We start from the raw sequence: 14,545 nt of genomic DNA on the forward strand, positions 1-14,545 counted from the left end.
ATTTTTGGGTTCTGCTAGTGATCTCTTCCTGGCTAGCACATGGCTGTCTTCTCACTGTGTCTTTACATCTGGATGGTGGGGGGGGGGGGTGGGAGGGAGGGAGGGGGGAGAGAGAGTAGAGTGTTTACAAGTAAACTCTGATGTCTCCTCTTATAAGGGCACTAACCCCATCATGAGGATCCCACTCCTCATGACCTCATCTAACCCCAATTACTTCCCAAAGGCCCCATCTCCAAATACCCTCATGCTGAGGGCTGGGGCTTCAACATATAAATTTGGGGGAATCACAAACATTTGGTTCATAACACTGTCTTTACAGATTAACTGCCTTTCTGAGTTTAGGTGATTTACATAGCTTTCCAAGCCTATGTAAAAACACGTTAATACTGTATTCTTTGCAGAGCTTTTTGTGGCACTTAGAGCTAATTTATACAAAGCATCTATCTCATATCTGGCTCATCAAAGCAGATTTTTTTTTAGAATAGGTATTTTCATTTTGTGATAATTATTATTATTGTTATATAGAGGAATGGCATGAGCACTTTCTTTACAGAGAGTTTGCATTATAGGTCATTTGAATGTCAGATTAATTTGGCTGGGGTATAGGGTAGAGATAATATCAGTTAAAAACATAAGTTACGGCTGGCCCATATTTATGAAGGCCTTGAGTGCTAAATAAGAAATCTAGCTTTCCTTCTTTAGGGAATGGGAAACCATTGAAGGTAGGAGTGTGTGTGTGTGTGTGTGTGTGTGTGTGTGTATTTTCAGCTGGAGAGAGACATGATTACACAGTACTTAATGAACATTCCTATAAAATTAGTATGAAACTACTATTTTAAGGATGGATTGGAAGGAGAAAGACTGAAAGCATCAGGTAGAGTTGGGGGGTTATTGAAAGAGTCCAGGTTTTGAACACTGACAATCTAAACTAGAGTTTGTGGCAGTGAAAATAGAAAGTATGTGTGAAAGAGTTCTTTAGAAATAATTCAGCAGGATTTGATGACTACCTGAATGTTGGGAGTGGAGAAGAGAGTAAAGTCCAAGATGACTCTGGGGTTTTATGTTTGTCTCACTGGGAGAATAGTGTACTATTTTTAGAAATATGAAAGATACTGGGTACAGGACAATTAATTGGAAAAACTTGTGCAGTAAGTCAGTGGTGGGTCTTAGCTTTGATCCCGTAACTTTCTGGTTCTGAAGATGGTTTCCCTCCTGCTGTATCATTCTGCCTGATTTTGTAGGCCAGGGATTCATTGTACATTTATAGATGTTTTAGTTGTTGTTCTGAAAACCAGAGTCTGGTTTTATTCAGGTGTGGGCAGACACCCAGACATGAAAATGATTGTCATGAAGGAAGAAGTTTATACTCACCAATCCCTAGAAACAGAAGACACAGCAAGCCACCTGGGCCACATGGGGAGGTACTCAGGTCACCTGGAGGCAGAAGGTATGAGGCCAGAGTATGGGTTTTCGTGGGAAGGAACAGGAGAGGTGTGGTAGGCATGCTTGAGCAGGCTTACGATGGAGAGTTTGAATAACCTGGTGGACTCTGGGCTATGGGATGGTCTCTGGCTGACCGGTGCCTGGCCCTGAGGTGATCAGGGCGAGGTAGTATTGCCTCTGTAGTGTAAAAGCCAGAGAGAGGGGGGGTGGTTCAGAGAATTGACTCTGAACTGTTTGGTTTGTAGATCAAAGGCGTGCTCAACGGGAAACCGTCTGCTCTACCTGCCGATTGACTAGCTAGCCCTGGGAGGGCAGTCTCACCAGGATCGTCAAGACCCCCCCAGTGTCAAAGCATTATAAAATGCAGAAAAGTTTGAAATGATGAACACATTTGTATATATGAAATAAAACCCATGTGGATATTATTCACTTGGAGCAAATATTTGTATTACAAACTGATTATTTTCACTGCTTGGTGAAAATTAACAGTGATGATTCTTTAGACACCTCTGAGGGTGATTTTTGTCATTACTTTTAGCTCATGGAAGTTAACTATTTCTTTTCTCTTTTGCCTGCTGAAAGCTTTATATTCAGTGATACATGTTCAAGAAATGCTAGTGACCATCTTGTGCGTTGTATCTGTGAAATAATATAACTATTTAAAAAATAAACCTACTGGAACTTACGTATTCAGATGGAGATTCTCTCTCTCAAAGGTATCTTCTGGGAACTATGCATTTGTTCCAACCATGCTGTCTTGGCTCTTTTTTGTTGTTTTTGTTTTTTATTAGGTTGTTTTCCTTTTGGAATTTCCTTCAGGGTCTGTAGCATATGCTTAGGAATATCTTCAGTGGTACCATATTTTTTCATCCCTTGAGGGTGCTTTGGTTTTTGGAAATAACCAAATGCACATTAAATGGAGTGAAAGATTGAGTTGATGACAGGATTTAAAAAGAAAAAAAAAAAAAAAACGTCTGATGGAAGATAGTCAGTCATGGGACTGATTTTCCCAGGCAGGCTTCAGACTGGCCCTAACCACAACTCTGAGAGGGAGAGGGGTGGTCCTCTGCTAGCTGGAGCATCAGCCACTCACTTGAAATAAGGGCTCCTGAGCTCTGAAGAGACAGGGCTGTGTTTTGATGAGTGGGTTTAGATATACTTGTTTGAAAATTGGCCTCTTTTGTGCATAAGGAAGGGAAGTATCTGAAGAAAATAAAAACAGGGGTGGAAAAAAACTAAATAAGGTTGCAGTTGTAGGTCATCTTATAAAAAAAGCAAAAAAGAAAGAAAGTTAATAGGGAAGAATTATTAGTATGTGAAACTATTGGATTTTGTTTTTTTCCCAAATTAAAGGTCCCGTGGACAGCTGGGCAGGTATTAAATGGTAAAGTACATAAGGCAGACATAAGCCAAAATGGCAGCCCTAGGGTTGTGTGTGTGTTTCTATGTGTGTTTGTATGGTGTGCAATTTCTAGACTCTAAGTAAATCTTTCTCAAAAGTACAGGATTTTCAGCAGACTAAGCTTACATGCTTTTTCTTCCTTCATCTTCTGTTGTCCAAAATGTATAACTTAACTCCTTCATCCTTCAGGTTTGATAGTGTTCTAGAATACATTCGGCGATTTTATAACTCTTCTTTGCTCTCATACTTGTTTGTATAAAATTTGATTGGGGCCCTTTGTATTGTATGTTTTAATTATTTATTTGAAGACTTTTTCTGGTCTTAGTGTGTTTACTCTGAAAGGGCAGGAACTCTGATTCTTATTTTAGAGCAAAATCGGGTTCAGAGAAAGTTCTCATGGATACCGAGTGAAGGGCTGAATTTGGAAACGGGCCTTGAAATGAGTAGCTTTTGATCAGAAAACATCTCTAGAGCAGTGCACTTCCTTGGGAGGCCTGAGGCTGACTGGTGGTCCAACTTGGCTTATGAGATTTGGAGAACACAGAGGAAGTGAGTATTTAGAGAACTCTTTGCAGAGGCACAGTGGAGAAAGCTCAGTTTCTTCCCCCATAGACCATGTGCAGGACATGCTGAGTTTTAGGTCAGCCTCTGACGCTCCAGCCGCTTGCAGCTGGCTTCTCACCGCACGCCCACCCACTGCTCCAGTGGTCAGTTGAGCTCAGATTATATGGATGGCTTTAAATTTTAGTTCGAGTAAGACACAGTTAGGAAGGTAAATCTTCTGGGAAAAAATTATATGGTGTACTTACAAAGTGAAATCTTTACTTTGAATTATTTAAATACTGTTTACCTTCATTAGTGACGGTTAGGAGAGTCCGTTCTTTAAAAATAAAAGATTTACATTGTGATTACCGTGACTACCTGGTATTTGTCACTTGAGAGCCTAAATGGAATACCTCCTTATTAATATAAAATGGATAGGGCTTCCCTGGTGGCGCAGTGGTTGAGAGTCCGCCTGCCGATGCAGGGGACGTGGGTTCGTGCCCCGGTCTGGGAAGATCCCACATGCCGCGGAGCGGCTGGGACCATGAGCCATGGCCGCTGAGCCTGCGCGTCCGGAGCCTGTGCTCCGCAAAGGGAGAGGCCACAACAGTGAGAGGCCCGCGTACTGCAAAAAAAAAAAAAAAAAGGATATAAACACAGATGTTATTGGCAGTGTTCTCTCCTTTATTAAAGCCATGACATTGATAGGTCGTTGCTTATATAAAAATTTTTACGGAAAAGTTGTAGATGGTTGGGATATTTTAAGGTGTTCTATAATCAAAGCAAGAGATGGATTTCTTTCTGTGGAGTGTGGTGAAGAGAAAGAACAAAACCATTTATCGTAATTGTGGTAATCAGAAGATTTATCCTAAGTCTGCACTCACAAAAAGCTGCGTTGTTACTCTCATCGTTAATGCTCAGATGGTCATTTTCTACAGTAGCTGTCCTTGATATCCAGCATTTTATAGCTTGGTCTGGGTCTTGAAAACCAAAAGATTAGCTGGCAGAAACCATCCTCACTGATCTATTTGCACTTAGACTTTGTAGCTGCACTAATTGGGTTTTCTCTTGTGTAAGTGACAAACAGCATAACTTGAGTTAAGGCAAGGCTGTCATTTAACATAGTTTCATGTAGTCTGTTATTTCTGTGGTGCTGAATAGACTTTCATAAAGGATCTTAAAGAGTTCTGTGAAACGAATTACTGTTGACATCATAAAGGACTAAAGTCACGACACTTAGTAGCTATGAATGTCACGTGGGTCCTCTAATAACATAACGCAATATATATGTATTTTTTCTACATTTAGTTCTCTTGCAACTGGCAGGCGATGCTTTACCAAATGACATGACCCTGGCTCTTGCTTATCTCCTTGCCTTACCACAGGTGAGTTCACCCTGACCAAGAAAGAAGGGCTTAAAAAGGAATAAACTAAAAGTCTTTACTGGAGGTTTTCACCAGTAAGTTGTTTATTATATGTTTCACTTCCTTCTGGTTGTTCTTGCAAGATGGAAGGACTGTGGTCAGTATCCGGAAAGTAAATTCTACAATATTAACTGAAATGTTGATTTTAAAATCTACTTTCCTGTGCATAGGATCTGCCTTGTAATGTCTTCTGAATTTTAATGTAGTCATATTAAGATGAGCTTGAGCTTGAGTTGATACGATAGAATCTTTGAACCAAAATTCTACAGTAAGGACTAGAAATGTGATGGTTTATGATGGTTGTGCTAATTTCCTTTCAGCTGAGCTGTTTCTCTCGTGCTCCCTTCTAGGTGTTAGACGCTAACAGGTGCTTTGAAAAGCAGTCCCACTCTGCTCTCTCTCTCCAGCTGGCAGCCTATTACTATAGCCTGCAGATCTACGCCCGGTTGGCTCCGTGTTTCAGGGACAAGTGCCATCCTCTTTACAGGGTGAGTCCTCATGGTTTCCACTTTTTTTTTTTTTTTTTAAGACAACTAACATTTTATTTTATTATTTATTTATTTTTTTACATCTTTATTGGAGTATAATTGCTTTACAATGGTGTATTAGTTTCTGCTTTATAACAAAGTGAATCAGTTAAACATATACATCTGTTCCCATATCCCTTCCCTCTTGCGTCTCCCTCCCTCCCACCCTCCCTATCCCACCCCTCCAGTCCACTTTGTTAATGAGCAGGATTAAGCTTTTCTAAAGTAGTTAAAACACGTTTACCTCTTTGGAGGGACTGATGCACTTTGTATTCAGAGTGCTTTGTATTCCCAGTGGCTGACAGCCTTTGCCTTTTCTGTGTTATACGTAGTTGCTTTTCCAGGAATTAATAAGAAGTAGAGTTTCTAATATTTATTGTGAATGCTGATTCATCCCCTAACTTTTCTGTCATTTATTTTATTTAACGACGTTCTTAAGAAAGGCTAAAGGAGAGGAGAAATGGAGAGTTGGCTTTTTAACTCACTTCCCCAGAGGAAGATGGCTCTGTCTAATTTAGGACAGTAGGCAATGTAGTTCTTTGAACGGTGCTGCACTTTTATTTATTTTTAAGCCAGAGAGATATGAGAGTAGTAATTATGCAGATGCAATGTTGAGACACGCTATGCCTACTTGCCACCAAGCTTCTGACACTTTTATTTAACTTTATGGTTAATTTCTGAGTGAGAGCACCTAAGCATGGCCTCAAGTTACAGGTGCCTTCTTTTGTGGACACGGAAGTGTTCCAGATGCTGCTGGAAAATGGAAGCCCTCTAGGTTTACTTGTGTATACCACCTTTAATCATTAGCGTTTGGAAATTATTTCCTTTTTATAGTGGACATTTTAAGAGAATTACCACTTTAAGAGTAGGTAAGCAAATAGGTCAGACTTTCAAATCCACTCTGTGTACGAATCCAAGGTTCAGTTTTTACTGAGGCAGAATTCTTCCTCCCCGACCCACAGTAGACTATAAAGAAACAATTTCACACGAGAATCAAAGTTCTAGCTGCCTCCGCCATCCAAAACATATCTAAGAACCTTTAAGTATGTGAAAACATTCCATTCGTGGCAAAATCTATGGCTTTCATTCATCAGTTTTTATTTAAAAAGAGGAAGGTGGGTGGGGGAACCCTGTGCCACGCAGGTTACTCTCCCAAGGGCATCATCACTGTCAGTGGGTATTGTTCTCAGGAATAGGTATATTAGGATGAAATTAGCCAAGAAAAGGACTGTTTCTTTTTTTTTTTTTTAGCCAGTTGATATATTACTTTATTTTGGAAATTTTGAATTTATTTTTTTGTTTTCGATAGCTACTGCTGCTTTGTACGGTACTTTTATCCTATACTCTAGTAATTTTCCTTTGTTTTGCTTTTATATCACAGGTATGTTTTTATGTGAAATAAGGAATTGACCTACTGTGTTATAAATTGAGGGCAAGAAGTGATTATATAGATGGAAGTGTGGCAGGTTTATTTCTGGAACAGTGTACTTATTTAATGTCTTTCTTATTCCATTCAGTTGGATGGCTGGCAAAGAGTATTTATGGCATTTGCTGGTGTCTGCTTTTAAATGTCTTTATCTTTTCAGTAGTACATACACAAGTGCTGGATAATTGGCTCAGGACTCCCATGTAGTATGTACTATTTCCATGTGTGTAATCTGCATTAAGGTCACACTGTGTGCCCAACACTGTGTTCCACCTTTCACGAATACAGAGGATTGAAAGGCCACTCGGTCAGCTGGTCTAGCCCTAAACCCTGCCCCGAGCCCCTTATGTGTGCCATGGCCTCTGAGCGAGTCTTGGGATGAGAAGGTGATTATGGCTGTCTGACCTCAGTGAACTCACCACTTACCATAAATCCATGAGAGACAGTTACGTAAAGGTGGATTAGAGGAGCTGCAGGTGAGAGGACTGGAAACCCTCGCCAGACAGACCACATGTTCAGACAGAAGCCAAAGAGCTGGCTGCAGAGCCACATTTTGGCCTGATCTTCGGTTTCATTACCTAAAAACTTAAAGTAATCCTCTTGAAGGGAAATTCTAGTACAGTCTGTGTTTTTCCTGTTTTCCCCGATAGTAAATTACTTTGAACCAAAAATTAAAAGTCCCAAATCCTGAACTGTCTTTGAGAGAGGTAAGGTAGGAGAAAACCATTAAATTCCATCCCGGCTTTTATATCTGGCAGTCACTGTTTCCTACTTCAGATACTGAAGTCACTCTGTAAGAAGCCCCACTTAAGATTTCTGTGACTAAAGCATGCACAGAGAGGAAGTAGAACACTGAAAGGTGAGGGTCAGGGGCTTCCCTGGTGGCGCAGTGGTTGAGAGTCCGCCTGCCGATGCAGGGGACACAGGTTCGTGCCCCGGTCCAGGAAGATCCCACATGCCACGGAGCGGCTGGGCCCGTGAGCCATGGCCACTGAGCCTGCGCGTCCGGAGCCTGTGCTCCACAACGGGAGAGGCCACAACAGTGAGAGGCCCGCGTACAGGAAAAAAAAAAAAAAAGATGAGGGTTAGAAGTCAAGGTGTGTCCATCTTGGTTTCTTCTGTATTCCCCACGGAAGGTATGAGTGTTTTAGTTTCAGGTCTTATATTTTGCACATCCTTTCATGGATCCAGCATTTATTGACTGCCTGCTGTGAAGGACATAGAGCCTGGTGTTATAGTGTGAAGAATAATAAAACCTGATTCTTGCCCTTTTCCACCCTTTACACCAATTTCTGCTTCTTCCTTTCATCTTATGTCAACCCACCATCACTGCCCTTTAGCTCTTAGTCTTGTTCCTGTCACCGTTTTCCTGTCAAACTGCCCTTTCCTTTGACGATGTCCCTTGGAGGTCTCCTGCCTCACCCTAGGCCTTGGCCTCGGATTCCTGGTTGTTGGAATGCTCACCCACCCTGTGATGTGGTTCCTGACACCTGTAGCCGTTCCCTTTCTGGGCCCAGTAGTGTAAGGCAGCTGCTGGTCAGGGTCACTGCTTCGGGAAGCAGCATTAAAGCCTAGTGCAAATAGAAGCCAGCAAGGTTCATGTGGCCCAGTGGTGATGCCTCAACACATGATTTCTAACTTCTCAGCTGCTCCAGAGAGAAACAGACGTGCCCTCTGATAGCATTAAGATGGCACACGGCTAGGTCACACGCCAGCTAATTCTCCAGAGACTTCTTGGCAACTCTGTGGAAAGCATTTGGTTGTTAGTCTGAAGGGTGAGATGAAGAGTGAAAAATGCAATCAGACATCATTGTCTCTTCCTTTTTGTTCCTTTTGCATCTTTTTCCAAGCCTCTGTCTGAGAAGTCTTTCCAAAATGGAGGTCTGGTCATCCTCCCTTGCGTCTACAATCCTTCAGTGATTTCCTGCTGCCCTAGCAAGGTGGTCTGGCCTCTGTCTGTTTCTGCAACTTCATGTTCCTTCACTCCAGCCATACCAAGCTGCTTAAATTTCTCAACCAGCCCGTGTGTTCTCTGTTCTTTGCATTCAGTATGTTGTACTCTTTTGCCTATAATGTTTCCCCAGCATTTCTTTGCTTAGCACTTGGTTCAGGTCTTACCTCACAAAGGCATGGTTCCTGCCACTTGCCACCATTCTGTCATGCTCCCAAGCTGTGTTGGGTGCTCCTCTGTGCACGTTTTTACTGCCCTTTACTTACCTCATAGCGTTTATACTCTATTACTTTGAATTTATCTACTTTCAGCTCACTAGAAAGTGAGCTATTTGAGACCAGTGTCTGTGTTGTATTTATTGTTTTCCTCATTGCTTAGAGCAGGACCTGACATATCAAGGGTAGTAAACAAATGTTCCCTGGGTGGATTACTGAAAATGAATAATTCTTCAGTACATATGAAATAATTGAATTATGTGTGTGCTTATCAAATATTTGTCAGATGACTACTTATGCCAGGGAGTATTCTAGATCCTGGGGAAATAGTCATGAGCAAAGTATATGTAAAAACCGTTGCCCTTTTCAGATTTACATTCCACTGAGGAAGGAGCACCATAAACAAAATAAGTAAATAAAATGTATACTTTATTAGATTATGATAAGAGCTTTGAAAACAAGAAGAAAGTTAAGGACTGTGTGTGTAGAATACAATTTAAACACGCTCAGGAAAGACCTCAATTGAGTAACGAAAAGGTCGAGCATAGCACCAGAAAGATGGAGGGGAAGAATGTTCCAGATGGAGGGGTGGAATCTGTAACAGAGGAATTGAGGTATCCCTGTCCCATCATATGTACTGTGGTGTTTTTCCACAAAATATTTAAGAAAGTATTAAAATGTCACGCTATCAAATTCAAGGCTCGGAAGTGTTGCCTGACTGCAGAGGAAAAGCATAGAAATAGAGTCTGTGACCAGACTTCATTGTGACCGGGTGGGGTCTCTTCTCTCTGGCTGGGAAGGTGTCAGGAGGGGTGTGACAGTAGCAGGCTTCGTGGGGGCTTGTGAACGAGAGTTGTCAGGGGACAGTAGGAAGATCAGACTAACCCTGGGAAGGCATTGGCTGTCTTAGTACCTTTCACATTCCTTCCCGCTTGATCTGTCGAGCAGCCTCATGTTGCAGAAAGTAAGACACAGAGAAATGCGGTTACTTGCTCAGGGTTGCTCTGGGAGAAGGTGACACCTGTCACTTAGAGCTCCTGACCCCAGTCTTTACCTGCCTTTTACTTGGATGTGCTGCCGCCCTACCTTTGTTTCGGAAGCAGCGTGTCACTGTGTTTCAGACCTGAGTGATCTCTGGCCCACAGTTCCTAACGGGTCATTCCCAGGAGGATGTTTTCACGTGCTCTGCAGTGGCTGCCGGCTAAAATCTCTACTCCTGTGTATGACAGGGAAGCCCCTCAGAGGACTGGCGGCTGTTCCTCACCCCGCCAGCCATGATCCTGACACTAGCTCGTTTGAAGTCGATGCTCCAGCTGTTCAGAATGTATATTTCTCTTAATTTAACATCCACTCCCGCACCTCCGTGCCTGTGCAGATGTGATTCTCCTGCCTGAAATACCTCCTTCTTCTTCTTCCCACTCTCAATAGGTTAAGTCTGAACTCAAAAGAGCCTCCTGTGTGAAGCCTTCTCTGCTGCCTCAGCACATACCGGCCTGAAATAATTTTTTTTTCATTTATATCTTACCTTTATAATTATTGTAAATGCATCTTTTAAAAAAATTGTAGTATAGTTAATTTCCGTCTCTCACAGCTCTGGACCACTGGAGTGGTTCTTTTAGGCTATGGTAGCTGATGCACGTCTGTCTTCTCGCCACGTGGTAATCTTGTCGAGGACAGGAATCCCATCTTCGCTGAATCCCCAGGGCTTCACCCACTGCAGTTACTCAGTGACTGTTTATTGGCATGTGAATAAGTTGAGGAATCATTCCAGCTGCTGTGGTTCGGACAACCTTCAGTTTTACAGTCTCGAGTCCTGACCCCTCACGGATGGGCACGTTAGCTGGATGTTTTAAGTATGTTTGCGTTGTCCACTGACTACCTAATGACTCATTATTTGAGTCTTTTCAGCATCTCCCCCTGTATAAAACGGCCCTGCTGGATTTGGAATTAGATGTGACAAACTCCTGATGAATCATCCTGGAAACTGAAATCAAAGTGGTTTCAATTTGTTGTCCACACATAATAACACTCTGTGAAGCTTAGCTTCCCCTTGATTGTCAGTTCAGCTTGTTTCTATTTTCACATTTTCTCTTTCCACCCCGTGTAGTTCTGAGCTGCTAGAATGATAACTTAGGTAGATTACTAGGTTTGAATAAAAGTACTGATAATAATTTGTGGTGTTATTTCTGATAAAAAGCATGTGCATCTTGACGGGAAGCACATCCCGAGTCTGCCACACCTGGCAGCAAACCTGGATGAGCTTTGGAGCAGCCCACTGGGCATTCATGTTTCTTTTTAGAGACCTGTAATGATGATTGGCAAATGGTCACTTGCAGAGAATTTTCTCTTCTAGTATTTGTCCTAATTAACTTTTTCTGTTAATGCACACATGACAGAAAACCTCAAATGATGAAAATAGGATAAAACAAAAAGTATTTCCCTTTTGTCTACTTCCAGAAATAGTTTATGGATATGTGTATTTATATAATAACTTTTTATGCAAATATGAGTAAACTATACACATTTTTCTGTACCTTAATTTTTTTCATTTATATCTTACCTTTGTAATTATTGTAAATGCATCTTTTTTTAAAAATTGAAGTATAGTTAATTTACAGTGTTGTGTTAGTTTCTGGTGTACACAACGTGATTCAGTTATACATACATACATACACATACGTAACTATTCTTGTTCATATTCTTTTCCATCATAGGTTATTACAAGGTACTGAATATAGTTCCCTGTGCTATACAGTAGGACCTTGTTGTTTATCATTTTATATATAGTAGTTTGTTTCTGCTAATCCCAAACTCCTAATTTATCCCTCCCCACGTAAATGCATCTTGAAGTGTGATTTCTCTATCATTCTTTTTAAAAAGTTTCAGAAAATAAAATCAGTTAAAAATGGAAACGTGTCTTTTAGTTTTATATGCTAGAGAAGCAAACCCAGCAGGGGATGAAATTCAAAACTTTATGGTAAACTATTTCTAAAATGTGTTTTCTTAAGCTACTAATTGAATATACCAAGTAGAAAATTATTTCAAGCAAATAACAACCCTAGAGGGGAAACATACCACCTGTTCAAAACTTTCCAAACAATATTACCAAGAAATGGAGACTATTAAGCCTGAATGGATTTATTACTTCTTGTAGTAACTAGTAGATGAAGTCATCCAGCATTTTGGTGTCGTAAATATTTATGTGCATTTTGTTTTTACAGGGACTTGACCATATTCTTTAAAGAAATCGTATTTTTTTCACCCCATAGAAGAACTGCATTGCCAAATTTGGGGGGAAAATTAGAGCAATTTAACTCTCTACACTTTTTAAATTTTTGATGCCTTTTTATGTTTTCAGTTTTTGCAGTATCTTTTAAATTTTATTTATTTATTTATTTATTTATCTGTCTATTTATTTATTTATGGCTGTGTTGGGTCTTCATTTCTGTGTGAGGGCTTTCTCCAGTTGCGGCGAGCGGGGGCCGCTCTTCATCGCGGTGCGCGGGCCTCTCACTATCGCGGCCTCTCTTGTTGCGGAGCACAGGCTCCAGACGCGCAGGCTCAGTAATTGTGGCTCCTGGGCCTAGTTGCTCCGCGGCATGTGGGATCTTCCCAGACCAGGGCTCAAACCCGTGTCCCCTGCATTGGCAGGTAGACTCTCAACCTCTGCGCCACCAGGGAAGCCCCTGCAGTATCTTTTTGATACCGAATATGGGAGATTCTGAAGCTACCCATAAAGTCCTTCAAAAGTTTCTTAGAGGCCGGGGGCTTTCATACCCATGGATCATATCATTGAAATTAGGTGGGAAAGAGAGGAAGAGAGGTTTGAATATACTCTGCACACAGAAATTCGTGACTTCAGGTGTGAGGCTGGGTGTGGAGCATTGAGGGAGCCCCGCTGGCAGGATAGGGAGGAAGGGCTGATGGAGTGGGGTGCCCACGAGGCCAGAGGCCGGGGTACTGGACTCACTTCCTCGTTGCAGGACCCCAGCTCAGGATGCCTGCCATGCAGGTTGGCATCTGTAAAACAGCAACAGCGGTCTCCTGTGCCCATCACTGGGTTGGTATGAGGGTCAAATGAAAATCATGCGAAAGTGCTTTAGAAACTTTAATGCAGTACACTTGTGCCGTGAATGAATGAATGTATGAAATGAAGTGTCGGGCTGAGTAGAGGTGCTTTGGGAATATTTTTAGAGAAATTATGAGAAGCTCAGGGGAAGAATTATTACTAAAATTTAAATCATACATTGGAAGTAATCATGACCAGTAAAGTTCCTGAAGGAAGGGGTGGAAACTAGTAGTGACCATGGTAAGACGAGAAATTTGCATGGAAAGCCGGAACTTACAACATGCCCATCCATCTACTCTTATTCAGCCTCTGTGAAGAGTCTATCAGAGAGAAATTGCCTCAATTTTAATAATGGAAAACCTGACGCTCAGGAAGGAGGAACCAGCAATCCAGGTTCTTTGATGCCAATTCCTATGTTTTTTCCTCATAGCTTATGTTCTTCGTTTTGGGAAGATTTTGAAAGAATTAGTATTACGTTTTACCCAATAAATCAAAGTATTGAAAATATTCCTAAACATTTAACAAATGTTTGATCCATAACCTTGAAGACCTATCATCAAGGAATTAATAGAATGCCCCCTTTTCACCACCTTATTAGGATGGAAATTTAAAAGGAGGTATATTTATATCAAGAGGTTGAACAGAAAATGATATTCTAAATTCTTTCTGTTCTACATCTCTCTCCGTTATTCTTAGAGAAGACAGAATGCTTGGAAACACAGCTCAAACCAGGATCTCCAGTTGAACACCTACCATGGTGTGTCCTCTGTGACCATTTGTATTTATACATGTGTATATATGTGTAAAAGGGATGAGAGGGAGAATGTGTGTGTTAAAAAAATAGGTCAGTCCTGATGTAATATAGAATGACAACATGAAGTCCATCATTGAAAGTGGTTCATCTGTAAAGGGACTCAGATGACAAATCTCATTTACATTTGGTGGGAGCTCTGTGTACATTGATCTTATCAAGATTCTTATAATTTTAAGAGCTACCCCTCCCTGCACAGCAAATATAAAAGGCTGGTTCTTGGGCGACATTATGCCTGGGAGTCATGTCCTGCCCTGCCACCTACCCTGAATGGCCTTAGTCAAGCTACCCGCCTCCTTCCCCATCTTAAAGAGGATGGTACTAGTGGACTCTGGTCCCCCACAATTGGTAGTATTAAATGAGATTCAGTTCATGTATATTTAGCACTGTGTCTATTCCATACCAAAGACTGATATATTAGGTATTTGTTCTTAAATATTTCTTAGAAAAGTGAACACATTTGATGCACAGAGAATGTGAAGTAAAGATTATTTAGAGGGGCTAGACAGTTTCTACTTAGTAAAGGAGAAGGTATGAAAGTTGTTTAAACTGTGCAGGGACCTACTGGTTATAATTTGTTGGTCTGAAATTGTATTTTTTTTTCTTTTTCTTTTTTTTTTTTTTTTTTTCCGGTACGCGGGCCTCTCACTGTTGTGGCCTCTCCCGCTGCAGAGCACAGGCTCCGGACCCACAGGCTCAGCGGCCATGGCTCACGGGCCCAGCCGCTCCGCGGC

General features: G+C 41.4%; 1 protein-coding gene across 3 annotated transcripts in view; it reads left to right on the forward strand.

Annotated features, from left to right (window-relative positions):
- Positions 1-14,545, forward strand: part of NBAS (NBAS subunit of NRZ tethering complex) — a gene marked incomplete at its 5' end in the record, with an annotated part of 354,840 nt that overhangs the window by 219,635 nt on the left and 120,660 nt on the right. For all 3 annotated transcript variants that reach the window (XM_079721535.1, XM_079721536.1, XM_079721537.1), the window contains 2 exons: positions 4,697-4,773; positions 5,163-5,300. In XM_079721535.1, the coding sequence (XP_079577661.1) occupies positions 4,697-4,773; positions 5,163-5,300 (215 nt within the window). The remainder of the gene's footprint in view (positions 1-4,696; positions 4,774-5,162; positions 5,301-14,545) is intronic.

The sequence above is a fragment of the Hyperoodon ampullatus genome (genome assembly GCF_949752795.1).
Source record: "Hyperoodon ampullatus genome assembly, chromosome: 15".
NCBI classification, from domain to species: domain Eukaryota; kingdom Metazoa; phylum Chordata; class Mammalia; order Artiodactyla; family Ziphiidae; genus Hyperoodon; species Hyperoodon ampullatus.